The 15,330-nt window shown below is 41.1% G+C and overlaps 1 protein-coding gene across 2 annotated transcripts in view; it reads right to left on the reverse strand.

The window, feature by feature from the left end:
* CEP192 (centrosomal protein 192) overlaps nt 1-15,330 on the reverse strand; it is a 203,644-nt gene that overhangs the window by 170,171 nt on the left and 18,143 nt on the right. For both annotated transcript variants that reach the window (XM_073678986.1, XM_073678985.1), the window contains exons 2-6: nt 13,069-13,249; nt 7,080-7,208; nt 1,776-1,879; nt 1,580-1,620; nt 1,284-1,428 (exon numbers count right to left, since the gene is read on the reverse strand). In XM_073678986.1, coding sequence (XP_073535087.1) covers nt 1,284-1,428; nt 1,580-1,620; nt 1,776-1,879; nt 7,080-7,208; nt 13,069-13,235 — 586 coding nt within the window. In that variant the 5' untranslated portion in view covers nt 13,236-13,249. The remainder of the gene's footprint in view (nt 1-1,283; nt 1,429-1,579; nt 1,621-1,775; nt 1,880-7,079; nt 7,209-13,068; nt 13,250-15,330) is intronic.

Consider the following 15,330-nt stretch of genomic DNA (forward strand, 5'->3'; position numbering starts at 1 on the left):
ACGAGTGGGGATATTAGTCGAACCCTTAGGGTAAACTGTATACTTGGCCTCTATGTGGGCTATTATCTACTACTAGGGTGACCTAGGGCAATTTTTGGATCGTTGTCTTACATCCCTCCCTTTGTATGATAACTGTAGTATATCGAAGTTTATATTTGTTCTTGTGTGTACACTTTGTTCCATAGGTACCATTGAGTATCTTTTTATAGAATTAACTATTAAAGGTATTTTTTTTAGGGTCATTTTCTTTGGTTTTGGTTAGGGAGGAGATCCCACAGGAGATCATCTGCAACTACATCAGGAGCATGTCCAGGCGTTGTAGGGAGGTCATACAGGCACGTGGAGGCCACACACAATACGGAGCCTCATTTTGACTTGTTTTAAGGACATTACATCAAAGTTGGATCAGCCTGTAGTGTGTTTTTTCCACTTTAATTTTGGGGGTGAAAAGTAGCATCTACTAGAAGTCTGGAAGACCACAGAGTTCAGTCCAGCGATGCAATCATGTTGTGGTCAAAAGTATCAATCGTCATTAAACAGGCTGCGGCAAAGCAATCGGCAGAGACCAGGAGCCTGTAGATAGAACTTGAGAAAATCCCTTTGAAAGGTTTTACTATTCAAGAAGGATAATATAAAAGGAGTTTATCCAAAAATTACATTACAATCCTATACAGCAAGAAGACTTCATTACTGTAAAAAGTCTTGAATAAAGATTTTTATATTAAAAAGTTCCAATAAAAGACTTAAAAAATGGAGAAAGAGGACATGATGCAGGTTAAAGTATGGTGACATTTTGCAATATTATAAAGTGTTCATTAGTGTGGACATACCATTGCACAAATTGTTATAGCTAATTGTAAGTAGATCTGTAGATCTATCTATAGAGCGCCAACATATTCCGCAGCACTTTATAATACTCTAGTGAAACACAAGTGCTGTAAAACAAACAATTAGAAATCACTAGACCTTGTCCACCACCTGTCAATCTTTTCTGTAAACATTTCCTCAACCCCAAGCATCTCCATGTGAGACTTCTGTAGCATGGAGTGTTAAAACATTAAGGAAATATCCAAAGGTAATCCTCAATGCCAAGACCTGATTGAAGATTTTTTTAACCTCTGATATCAAAATCTGTGGCTTGTGTGGACTTGTCCCATCTGTCTAACATGGCTAAATCTAAAAAGGTAGCGTTCCACACACACTTCTCATTGACAGATTTTTTTTTAAAATGTATTTGGAAAGTATACAAATTACAAAAAAAAAAAGAAAAAAAATACAATTACCTGAAGAACTGCCATCTAAGCTTGCAATAGATATTAATTTTTCATTTTCTAAGAAACTTGCTGTGGATGAACTTAGTTCTACAGCAGGAGGCAAATTCTGCTTTTCTCTCTCTGAACTGCTGAATGAGCTTTGAGCACTGAAAACCTGAAAAGTAGATTAAACTGAATTATTAGTTGCTACTATTCTTGGAAAGTAAAATTACGAGCAAACTCCACCAACATTACAACATTCACCACAAGTGGTACATGCTATAGAAATATAAAGTGCACACATAAAAGAAAAAAAAAAAACGTACCCAGTCTCTTTTGCTTTCAGTAAGAAAGTCAGAAACAAAATCTAAGGGAAAAAAAATTAAGAATGAGCAAAAGATACAATTTAAAAGCTATAGAGCATAATATTCTCTAAAATCTAATTTGGCACAGAAGTCTTTGGTTTATTTTGTCGCAACTTGTGCATAAACATCTAAAAAAACAAAAAAAAGTTTTAGATACCATTTCTTTGAGGTGGCTTCCCTTGCAGTTTTTGCTCTGGCAACTTAGTTTTCTGCAACTGAGTTTGAACATTGTTGGCTTCAATAAATGCATTCAAGTCTCCTCTGTTGAAAAAAGAAAATATATATTTTATTATTTTATTTTAGAGGACTGGAAGAAATAACCATCAGCAGATTTAAGAGCTCGACATCATGTAGATAATAATTGTTGCTCTAATAAAATAAAGATTTAGTCAGCTCTACAAACCTGTCCAATTTAGTAATTACTTGAATTCCACACAAGCTAATAATTCTGGAGCAGGTTTCAATTGCGGGTGGCATACATCTGTTTATTCCTGCAAAAGAATACTTAAGAAGTAGTCCACTACTTGGACAACAACGCTTGGCCCCGATAAATTAAAAAAATATATATACTCCCCTCATCCCTGCCGGTGCCGTTCCCGCGGAGTCGGTACTCGCTCTCCCCGGGGCTGCCGTGCTGTTGTGACACGTGAGCCCAGCGCCCAGTCAGCGCTGGCGTCACTCTCTCCGCCTTTGTACAAATTGAAAATGAAGAGGAAGTCAGATGAGCTGCAGCCCGGACATCCTCTTCAATTCGACAGAAGGGGGAGACAGTGACACCAGTGCTGATTGGGCTCCTGGCTCAGAAGCAGGACTGTGGAGTCGATAAGCCAAACCACGGACTCAGACTCCTCAATTTCCCTGAATCCCGACTCACTCCGACTCCACAGCCCGGCCTCACAACTGAGCAAGTACATTAAGTGCAGCACAGATTCATCTCAACTAAAAGCCTAGATCCTTAAATCAGGAACAGAACACACATTTATAGGACATTTCATAACTTTCCCAAATTCTTATGAGAACATTTACAGCACATCCTGCATTGTACTACTGAACCCAATTTATTATAGATTTTAGTAGTCGGAGTCGGTCCATTTTATACCGACTCCACAGTCCTGGTCACAAAAAACGCACGGGAGCCCCGGGACCGACAGTGCTGGAACAGCGTTGGCACAGGAGGAGAGTATGAACTTTTATATTTCATTGGGGCCAAACATTTAGATCAAAAAGCAGTTGTCCTAGTAGTGGACAACATCTTTAAAGATGCACTTCCTGCAAACTTTTTACCATGTTTATATATTGCTATCATAGCACTGTGTACTTACAAGTGCTCATTTAACCCTTCAACCAAGTTAATTCTTCGGTTTCCCACTAGGTCTATGACATCATGTGCTTAAAAAGAGTCAAGCTGAATTATTCTAAGCTCCATGTGGAAACTAGAAGTCTCTTTCCCTGCATGGGTCATAAGTCACTGAAAAATAAAAGTCCCTGACATGGTTGGGGGAGGGGGGAGCAACTGGGCAAGGAGTTGAAGAGGGGAATGACTCATGCAGGGAAAATTGACCTCCTGTTTCTACATAGAGCTTTAAACGATTCAGCTAGTCTGTTTTAATCATGTGAGGTCAGACTTAATGGAAAAAGAAGAATTCATTGGCTAGAAGGTCGAAATATGCAATTTTAAGTACATGGTGCTATATAATAGAATAACTGCAATATATTAAGAGGTTAAAAAGGTTGTTGGGAGCCGGGAGGAGTGCTTCTTTAAATTACCACTGCTCTTTATCGCTGACAGTATCAATCTGTGAAGAGTCACGCCTTATTGATAAGTTGACTTGCAATACCCAGCTAGAAATTGTTTTCCATTCATTTACAGGAGGAATAACACATGAACCAAGAGTTAAAGATGAGTTCTAGCAATGAGTTGTTGTTTTTTTTTTTAAAGGGAACCTGTTGTGTCCAGTCTACTATGTAAACTGCCCCCATTGCATGGTTAGTGATGCAATGTGCTTCACTAACACGCTTTTTTAATTTAAATTGGCACTAATATCACGAGTATATAGCACTTTATATACTTATAATCCTACCTGCTCATTCAGTCATGCGCTGTGACAAGCGGCTCCGCCGCACACCGTGAAGCTGGTAGCTACACAGCCTTAGTGCATGTGCGGGGAGCCTTTCGTCAGAGCGCATGCGCGGCTCCCAGCACTGTAAGCTTTGCTGGCTGGCCATGACATACTATGCAAGGGCAGCATACTTACTTCAGCGCCAGCCCGGAGCAGAATCCAAATGCGAGGAATCACACCCCTATGACTGAACAAGCAGGTAGGATAAGTGTTATATACTCATGATATTAGCGCAGATTTTAATGAAAAAGCGTGTTAGTGATGCACATTGCATCACTAATAAAGCAATGGGGGCAGTTTACATATTAGACAGGACATGACGGGTTCCCTTTAATACTAAACAAACAAAACCTCCCTACTACATTTGTTGTGTAGTTGAATGTAATTTACAGTCAGCAATCTTTGATTGGGCAAAGACTCTGAACTCATCTTAGGATCATCCAGAATGGAAATCAAATAAAAAAAAATTATTACATATACAGTGAGGAAATAAGTATTTGATACACTGATTATTTTGAAAGTTTTCCCACCTACAAACAATGGCGAGGTCTGTAATTTTTATCGTAGGTACACTTCACCTGTGAGACAGAATCAGGAAAAAAAAAAACTAGAAAAATCACATTGTATGAATTTGCATTTTATTGCATGAAATATGTATTTGATACAATAAACAGAACTTAACATTTGGTACAGAGACCTTTGTTTGCAATTACAGACATTTCTTGTAGTTCTTGACCAAGTTTGCACACGCTGCAGCAGGGATTTTGGCCCACTCCTCCATACAGATCTTCTCCGCATCTTTCAGGTTTCGGGGCTGTTGCTTGGCAACATTGAATTTCAGCTCCCTCCAAAGATTTCCTATCGGGTTCAGGTCTAGGCCACTCCAGTACCTTGAAATGCTTCTTACGGAGCCACTCCTTAATTGCCCTGGCTGTGTGTTTCAGGTCATTATCGTGCTGGAAGACCCCGCCATGACCCATCTTCAATGCCCTTACTTAAGTAAGGAGGTCGTTGGCCAAAATTTCGTGATGCATTACCCCATCCATCCTCCCTTCAATAAGGTGCAGTCATCCTTTCCCCTTTGCAGGAAAGCATCCCCAAAGTATGAGGTTACCCCCCCACCATGCTTCACGGTTGGGATGTTGTTTTTGGAGTTGTACTCATCATTCTTCCTCCAAACACGTCGAGTGAAGTAGATACCTAAAAGTTCTATTTTGGTCTCATCTGACTACATGACTTTCTCCCATGCTTCCTCTGGTTCATTCAGATGGTCATTGGCGAACTTCAAATGGGTCTGGACATTAAAGCAGTTGTCCAGTACTTTTTATTATCTGTCCAATGTATTCACCCTGTGCCCATAAGTGTTTTTGTAAATACCTTTGGTTGTTCTTCTTGCCTGTGAGCGGCGCTATAGCTGGCCGCTCACAGGCATCACGTGACCCCGGCTGCAGCCGGCTCTTACATTCGCTGATGTCACATCAAGTTCCGGATGCGGCCGGGCGTGACTCAGGGCTGCGTTCTACGGTGAGTGATGGGCGGTGGGCGGGGTTACCCCGCATCCTCCGCGCGCTTTCCCTCTCCTTATCCATTGGGAAAACATGCAGTGGATGCTGGGTGTGACGCGTGGAGTAACCCTGCCCACAGCCCAGCGTCCACCGTGGGGACCGCGTCACTGATGTCACACCTCACTTGACGTGACATCAGTGGAAGAAAAAGCCGACTGCCGCCGGGGGGTCACGTGATGCCTGTGAGAGGTCAGCAATACCACCGCTCACAGGCAAGAAGGACAACCAAAGGTAGTTACAAAAACACTTATGGGCACAGGGTGAATACACTGGGGAGATAATAAAAAAGTACTGGACAACTTCTTTAAGGTCTGGGCTTTGACTAGGCCACTTCAAAACATTTACACGTTTCCCCTTAAACCACTCAAGTGTTGCTTTAGCAGTATGTTTTGGGTCATTGTCTTACTGGAAGGTGAACCTCCGTCCTAGTCTCAAATCACTGACTGACAAACAGATTTTGCTCAAGAATATCCCTGTATTTCGCACCATCTATCTTCCCCCTCAAATAGGACCATTTTCCTCCATCACTGCTGCCGAAAAACATCCCCATGTTTCACTGTGGGGATCGTGTTCTTGGGGTGATGAGTAAGTTTTGTTAACCTCTTCTGCGAGCTTGGGTGCTCACAGAGTATTTGCAGCGTGCTTGGCATTTCAGTTAGTGTCAAACAGGCAATCCCTGCATATGTCACAGCTGTCTAACAGCCGTGACACTTGCAGCCACGGCAACACTAACAAAAATGCCAAGCACACCGCAAACACTTGGCGGGCACTCGAGCGTGCTCGCTGAAGGGGTTATCAAAACATACTCGCTCATCACCAGTGGTGAACTGTGTTGGTTTGGCACCAGACAGAATATTTACCTTGGTGGCCAAAAAGTTCAATTTTGATCTCATCTGACCACAGCACCTTCCTCCATACACTTGAGGAGTCTACCACAAGTTTTATGGCAAATTAAAAACCAGCCTTACAATTTGTGTAAGTAAAGGCTTTTTTCTGGTCACTCTTCCATAAAGGCCACCTCTATGGAGTGTACGGCTTATTGTGGTTGTATGGACAGAGAGTCTGTTTGGGAATTCTGCAGCTCCTTTATCGTTACCTTTGGTCTCTGTGCTGTCTCTCTAATTAATGCCCTCCTTGACTGGGCTGAGAGTTTTGGTGGGCGGCCCTCTCTTGGCAGGTTTATTGTGGTATCATGTTCTTTCCATTTGATAATAGATTTGATGGTGTTCCGGTGAATCATCATAGATTAGGATATATAATATATATATATTATTTTTTTTTATTTATTTATTTTTTAATAACCTAACCCTGACTTGTTCTTCTCAACAACCAACAACTTTGTCGTTGACTTGTTTGGAGATCTTCATTGTGTTGTTTAGTTAGTGGTGCAGTCTCTGTGGCCTTTCAGAAAAGGTGTGTATATATTGACAGACCATGTGACACTTAGATTACACACAGGTGGACTTCCTTTGACTAAGTATGTGATTTATGAAAGTAATTGCTTACGCCAGGAAATTTTTAGGGGCTTTTTAGCAACAGAGGTGAATACATATGCACATGCCAATTTTTAGTTATTTGGTCCCATAAATGTAATGCCTATATTTTTCTCACTTCACAAACTTATACTATTTAGTGCTGATGAATCACACACAAATCGCATTACAACACTATTTAAAAACACAGGTTCTATAGAAACAAAATATGTAAAAAACGAAGGAGAGTGAATACTTTCGCAAGCCACTGTATCTTTAAACAAATGAAACTCTTTGGACTTACAAATCATCCTTAAAGCTGAGGACAAATTTCTCTTTTTCTTTTCCTCCGGAGTTACTTAAGCTAGATGAGCAGCTGGTTGGCAACAGCAATTTTTCATTTTCTAAATATGAAGCTTGAACATCGAAAGGGCTGTGAACAAAATAAGTCATAAATGCAATTTAGCTTGGTACATCTGTAAAGCATAACTACAATTATAAAAATATGCAATGAAATAGCCAGCCTAACAGCAATAATTTCTGACTTTTGGAAATTTGGAGAAAATTGTGCATGGTTTAACCTGGGCATGATCAAATATGTATGAAAAAATCTATAACATTCAACCAAATGTAATAGATGAACATACACAAAGCCTATAGACCAATCCTGGGGCTGCAGTGGATGTGTCATGCAACGCATCAGAACTTTTCATGCAAATAGCACAAAAAACATGTGCAACTTGTCCATCAACTATTTTAGAGCTGTGAAAAAGTCAAATTGCATGCGATTTGCATTAATGTCTATAGCAAATGTGTTACATGCAACTTGATATCAGAGACAGAAATTTCAATACATTTGGAAACATTTGCAACACAATGCAAAACCATGGGAAATCATTAGATGCAATGTTACAATGCAACACTGCATTCTCACTGACAAGCGACCTGTCGACTGTAGCCACAGCCTAAGGGCTCGTTCTCATCTGCATATAAATCGGACGAGTGCAGTCCGATAAAAAAAAAAAAAAAAAAAAAAAAGATTGCACTTCGACTAATGTTATTTAATGAGTCAGTGATCATCTGCAATTTTTTTTTTTATCAGCTCTGATCGGACGAAGAAAAAAAAAAACATTGCAGCATGCTGCAAGTGGCCAAGTATATTGCATGGGACTCACCAATGCAAGTCGAAAGGGTGTGAGTAAAAATATATTTATATATTGAACGGCACATGAACCATGTGTGTGCCGTCCGGTTTTTAAGCATACATCTCAAAAGGAAGCCCGACATTTCACCAGCCAAGTACAGTAAACTCACAATCCGAACTTTCAGAATAGATAGAAATGTCAGTGAGATATGAATAGGCTGGCAAGGGACCATGGATATTGGCCCCTTCTCAGACTCCTAACACCAGCCCTCAGCCACCCCAGAAATGACGCTTCCATTAGATGCACCAATTCTGGCGTTTAGCCTCGGCTCTTCCCAACTGCCCTGGTGCGTTGGCAATCGAGGTAATGGTTTTAGGGTTGATGTCAGCTTTGCAATGTCCGCTTACATCAAGTCCAGGGGTTAGTAATGGAGAGACACCTGTAAGCAGGGGCTGTGGAGTCTGTAAGCCAAATCTGCGACTCCGACTCCTCAATTTCCCTTACTCCGACTCCCACATATATTGCTTATATTTAAGTGAAAAATTTCATGTAGTACAATGTGAACATCAGACATTTAATCATTTTTATAATACAATAACCAAGATATTTAGATAGAATATAATGATGGATAGCTGGAGGGATAGCGTGTGATAGACAGATGACAGCAAATAGTACATTGCACATATCGTTCACACACATTGTACAGAGAGCACATAATAATCACCTACAATATTAGCATTAGTTACCTTCCTGTGACAGATGAGCAGCAGTACTTTCACTTTCCCCAGCTCGGGGCCCAGGAATCGGATCCTGTGCAGGGCAGGCACCCCTCCCCCTCCTCTCTCTGGTGAAGACAGCAGAAGACAGGACAGAGGAGGGGAGATTGCCCCCTGCAGTCTGGAGCCGGTGCAGGACGGGAGCACTGCAGCATACAAGTGAGTTTTGATAGGTGCGTGCCCCTGCTTCTAGTGTGTGGGGGGGGGGTATTGGGCAGCTGCCCCCCCTGCCCCTCACTGGCTACAGCCATGATTCACACACAGCGTTTTTGCGGATCCGTTTTTTGCAGTAAAATGCAGAGTCTCTGGGCATCCCAGCAAAGTCAGTGGGTTTCAAGATATGACATTCAGACACATCGTTTTGTGAGGATCCGTTTTTGGGCTCAAAAACGGATCCTCACAAAGAATGAGCATGTCAGTTTGGCGTTTTTCTAATCTGCTTTTGCTATTGAAAACATTATCTATGAGCTCAAAAACCTTTCAGGTGATGCGGTTTTTTAAAAAGCCGATCTGTTTTTGCAGCTGAAAAACGTATCCTCAAAAAACGCAGCAAAAACGCTGTGTGTGAATGTAGCCTTAGAACAGGAATAGAACAGCCATTTATAGGACATTTCATAACTTTCCCAAATTCCTATGAAAAAATATTCCCTACAAACTGCATGGATCTACTGCACCCAATTTATTATATATTTTAGGAGTCGGAGTCGGTCCATTTTATACAGACTCCACGACTCCGACTCCACAGCCCTGTCTGTAAGACACCTCTATTACTAACTCTGTAGTCAAAAGAAATAAGACACACACACAGAAAAGTCCTTTAATTGAAAAAGGCACTCTGCGACAATTACCCTCTTTTACTCATTTATTACCATTAAAACATAAATTAATCCAAAAGGGGTCCGCCGCAATCCATAATATGGAGGTCCCACGACGATCCCCGGCTCTGCTATATCCAAAGGCTGTAATGAGAGGAGACATCAGTAATGTGACTGAGAACAGGCAGTAAATTCTCACGCTGACGTCAGTAAGGTTACTGCAGTTCATCAGCTGTGAACTGCGATAACATTACGGACGTCACTGCTCGTCACAGCAGCCAGGTTCACACACTACTGTCAGTGTGTTCCAGCGGCCATGTTACTGATGTCACCGCTCATCACAGCCTCCGGATGTAGCAGAGTCAGGGGATCGTTGTGTGACCTTCATATTATAGATTAGAGCGGGCCCCCTTGGATTAATTTATTCTTTTATGGCAATAAATGGGAAAAAGAGTGAGTGACAGTGTGTGAGTGTATACACACGCACACACACACACAAGCACACGCACACACGCACACGCTAATATCCATGGCCTCTTCACAGCCTATTGCAACCCCTGGCAAAAATTATGGAATCACCGGGCTCTGAGGATGTTCATTCAGTTGTTTAATGTTGTTGAAAAAAAGCAGATCACAGACATGGCACAAAACTAAAGTCATTTCAAATGGCAACTTTAGGGCTTTAAGAAACACTAAAAGAAATCAAGATTAAAAATGTGATACTCAGCAAGGGAAATTTTTTTCAGAACAAGTATAGGGCCTCATACCAAACTTGATTCCTTGTCAAATCTTCCTGTGGTTACACATTTTAAATACTTAGGGATCAATATTAACCGGGATAGTAAAAACGGATTTTCCTATTAATGTTCTGCCTCTATTGGATTATGCTACACTTAATCTATGGGGAAGCTGCCTCTATTGGCACGAGGCCAAATAAATATAATTAAGATGATACTGCTGCCAAAATTAAGCTATATGTTACAGCATAGCGATGTACCAGTTCCCATATCCTTTTTTACAACACTGAACTCGTTGATGTCCTCATTTGTGTGGGGAAGCTCTCGTCCCAAACTGAAATTATCCACGCTTCAAAGACCCAAAAAGCTAGGGGGTACAGCTCTACCAGATTTTCTCCTCTACTACATAGGAGGTCAACTAAAGGCAATAAGTATTTGGATGCCAGGCTCTCAACTGCCAAACTCAGAGAGTCACCTGGTGGTAGCGGCAAATACTGGCTGTCTGCTAGGATTCTTAGAGATAAAAAAATCTGATACTCCAAAAATGTCGCCTATGCACAAGACGGCCCGTCTGGTGTGGAGACAGGCGAGATGAATGTCAAATTTCACCCATATTCTGGCAGACATGCCTCTGTGGGGGAATCCCTATTTTCCACCTCTGGTATCTCATCCATCCTCCCAGTTTTGGATTTTCCATAAAATCCTTTTACTAGGCGACATGTATGATCAGAACAGTGATCACTAGAACCTTCAGTAGTTTAGCATTGGTTACAGGAGAATGTTTAACAGTATGTTTTGCAACAATAAGTTTGCTAAGGTCATGAGGCAGCTCATTGGTTTTACCCATCATGAGATGTTTCTTGTGTGGCACCTCTTTATAGGCCATTAGCTGAACCAGCTGATATTATTTTCCACTAAGTGGCAGGATTGCTTTTTAATTACTAATAGATTTCAGTAGGTGTCATGACTTCCCATAGCTTCCACCTCTCTTTCTTCAAGTGTTCAATACTTTTTCCCTGTGTTATTTCTCATTATTATTACACATAATTTATGGACATCTATGGTTTTACTTCTTTGCCTGTGTGGATTGGATGGATCGCTACAGACATTTGGTGGGAATTGCATGTCAACAACTTTAAGAATATATATCAGTCTGCTCAGCTTCTCTTTTTCTTCTCCATGCTGTCCACGGACTGGTCTGCATGCACAATATGACAGGTTCCCTTTAAAGAACTTGAGAATGACCCTTTAACAGCGTTCGCTGAGGGAAGCTTTATTGGCCATTCAGCCAGAGCCACCCTTAATTATTGCTTATGGAGCCTTGTTAAACCTGAACTGTGAGCAGAAGCAGCTATCGCGGACCCAGTCCATCAGCCCTGGCAGGATTTAACAACAGGATCATGTTGAAGACACCAATACTTTAATATCGATTACCTATGTAGATGATCAAAAGCAGATCAGTAGGGTCTGACACCCGGTCTGAAATTGATGATCGACGCTAAGAATGGATCATCAATATCATAGTAACGTAAAATCACTGTCACTTCAGGAGAACTTGCAGTGGAATGTCTGTGTCTGCTAAGATGAATTTCAAAATGTTTCTTACAGTGTGAACGTGAGGAAAAAATAAAGTGGCTGTTAGACACACAGTGAATGGGAGATAAACCTGGGTAATGCTTTATTTTAGTGAATATTGGACTAAAAGGGGTTAATCAGCCATGACAGGTTGATTATGAGCAGCTCACCCCTGGGTGTGGCTCATTTTGTAAAAGGAGAGCTGTTTGTCTCACGCATGCAGTGTGTATGGAGGTGTGCAGATCTCCTGGATTGAGTGCCTTTGCTAAAGGACTAAGAAGCTGGACTCTAAGCCAGGCGGGCTAACCAGCACTATTGTATGCACTTGTTACTTTGTTTTACTTTATGCCAGACAAGGGCTGTATTTAAGTTTTCCTGTGATGGTTTATGAGGACTGAAATAAACCAGCTGGACTTTAAATAGAAACAGTTCCTGTGATACCTCAGATTGCTCCCAAGTGAGTAGCATTGCTACAACACGTTCAGTAATTTACATAAGTATTTGTAAGTGAAAACTAGGAGTGGGTGAAAAATACAGAAGTGTACATGTTTCTATTATACTTTTCCTCTGATTGTGCCACTCCTGATTTTGGCTTACAAATACTGAAGGTGTGAACGTGGCCTTACATGTACTATTGATGAAAAGAAATTAAAACAGTTACTCTTTAAAAGGGAATCTGTCACAAGGATTACAACCCTAAACTATTTATATTCGCGTGTAGCTTTTTCAAAAACAAGTCCAGCAATACCTTTACATGGCCACTCCACTACATTACTGGGAAATCAGCGTTTGAAATGATATGCAAATGTGGCTTTAGAGCAATTTGTAGGTTTGAAGCCTCTGTCACTCCAGCTCTGTTTACCACCCAGCACCACCCCCTCCTGCTGTTTAACTGACATCCTGGGAGGAGGTGGCACTGGGTATGGAACAGAGCCGGAGTGACAGAGACTTCAGATCTACAGCTTAATTTGAATAGCAATGCTAAAGTGTATTTCTTAGTAATTGAGGAGCAGACTGGCCATCTAAAAGGTATTGCTGGACTTGTCTTTGAAAAAGCTAAATGCACACAAATAGTTGGGGGGGTGAGAGGTAGATAAATCATGCCAACAGATTCCCTTTAACGTTAAACTACAACACAAATAGTTACATTTTTCATAAAGTTTGTAAAAGATTCGAGTAAGAAGAGAGCTGAATACCAAATTAGTTAAACATTTCAATATTACAAGGAAAAGATATAGGGATTACCGGTCAAAAGCAGCACGAGGTTTAGCACCAGTAGATGTAGCAACAGGTAGTCCTAAATTAGAAGCCAGTGTGCAGTCTTCTAAAGCTTCACTAAGGTTGCTATTAATGGATTCTGCTAAAAAGCTTGGAAAAGTTTCATCTTCTATGTTCCTGTAATGGTCAGTCATTGTAGGGTTCTCCGCTAGACAAAAAGTATAGAAATACATTAGCAAAAAACATTAATTGCTGCCATTATTGCATGTAATCAAATATTGGAACGGCACATTATCACTGCAGTAATGTAAACAGAAACCACTGAACCATCGGAGTGGGGGGGGGGGTAGACCACTTGGTATTTTAGGCCATTAATAGCTGTCAAAATGTATTTTCTTTTAAATATAGAAAAGCAAATGAAATGAGGACATAAGACCTGAAGGCATAACAACGAATAATTACATAGAAACAATGACCGTGGACAAAAAAAAAAAAATGTTATATACAGTACAGACCAAAAGTTTGGACACGCCTTCTCATTTAAAGATTTTTCTGTATTTTCATGACTTTGAAAATTGTACATTCGCACTGAAGGCATCAAAACTATGAATTAACACATGTGGAATTATATACTTAACAAAAAAGTGTGAAGCAACTGAAAATATGTCTTATATTCTAGGTTCTTCAAAGTAGCCACCTTTTGCTTTGATGACTGCTTTGCACACTCTTGGTATTCTCTTGATGAGCTTCAAGAGGTAGTCACCGGAAATGGTTTTCACTTCACAGGTGTGCTCTGTCAGGTTTAATAAGTGGGATTTCTTGCCTTATAAATGGGGTTGGGACCATCAGTTGTGTTGTGCAGAAGTCAGGTGGATACACAGCTGATAGTCCTACTGAATAGACTGTTAGAATTTGTATTAGAGCAGCTAAGTAAAGAAAAACGAGTGTCCATCATTACTTTAAGAAATGAAGGTCAGTCAGTCTGAAACATTGGGCAAACTTTGAATGTGTCCCCAAGTGCAGTTGCAAAAACCATCAAGCGCTACAAAAAAACTGGCTCACATGAAGACTGCCCCAGGAAAGGAAGACCAAGAGTCACCTCTGCTTCTGAGGATAAGTTGATCAGAGTCACCAGCCTCAGAAATCGCAGGTTAACAGCAGCTCAGATTAGAGACCAGGTCAATGCCACACAGAGTTCTAGCAGCAGACACATCTCTACAACAACTGTTGAGAGGAGACTTTGTGCAGCAGGCCTTCATGGTAAAATAGCTGCTAGGAAACCACTGCTAAGGACAGGCAACAAGCAGAAGAGACTTGTTTGGGCTAAAGAACACAAGGAATGGACATTAGACCAGTGGAAATCTGTGCTTTGGTCTGATGAGTCCAAATTTGAGATCTTTGGTTCCAATCACCGTGTCTTTGTGCGACGCAGAAAAGGTGAACAGATGGACTCTACATGCCTGGTTCCCACCGTGAAGCATGGAGGAGGAGGTGTGATGGTGTGGGGGTGCTTTGCTGGTGACACTGTTGGAGATTTATTCAAAATTGAAGGCATACTGAACCAGCATGTCTACCACAGCATCTTGCAGCGACATGCTATTCCATCCGGTTTGCGTTTAGTTGGGCCATCATTTATTTTTCAACAGGACAATGACCTCAAACACACCTCCAGGCTGTGTAAGGGCTATTTGACCAAGAGGGAGAGTGATGGGGTGCTACGCCAGATGACCTGGCCTCCACAGTCACCAGACCTGAACCCAATCGAGATGGTTTGGGGTGAGCTGGACCGCAGAGTGAAGGCAAAAGGGCCAACAAGTGCTAAGCATCTCTGGGAACTCCTTCAAGATTGTTGGAAGACCATTTCCGGTGACTACCTCTTGAAGCTCATCAAGAGAATGCCAAGAGTGTGCAAAGCAGTCATCAAAGCAAAAGGTGGCTACTTTGAAGAACCTAGAATATAAGACATATTTTCAGTTGTTTCACACTTTTTTGTTAAGTATATAATTCCACATGTGTTAATTCATAGTTTTGATGCCTTCAGTGTGAATGTACAATTTTCAAAATGTTTAAATGAGAAGGTGTGTCCAAACTTTTGGTCTATACTGTATATATTTTTTTCCCTCAGATCATAAAGGTAACAAAAGGAAAGAAAATAAGTCCATGGCCCTGAAATGAGACTTTTATTGAAAACAATATTAATATTTACTATAATATATAATGGGCAAGACCAACAACTCCGCAACACAAAAGTCGCTTACTAAATATGGGTTCCTGCTTCACAATGCTTTT

The sequence above is a fragment of the Phyllobates terribilis genome, unplaced genomic scaffold, assembly GCF_046119375.1.
Source record: "Phyllobates terribilis strain yellow unplaced genomic scaffold, ASM4611937v1 Scaffold_4__5_contigs__length_816908805, whole genome shotgun sequence".
NCBI lineage: Eukaryota > Metazoa > Chordata > Amphibia > Anura > Dendrobatidae > Phyllobates > Phyllobates terribilis.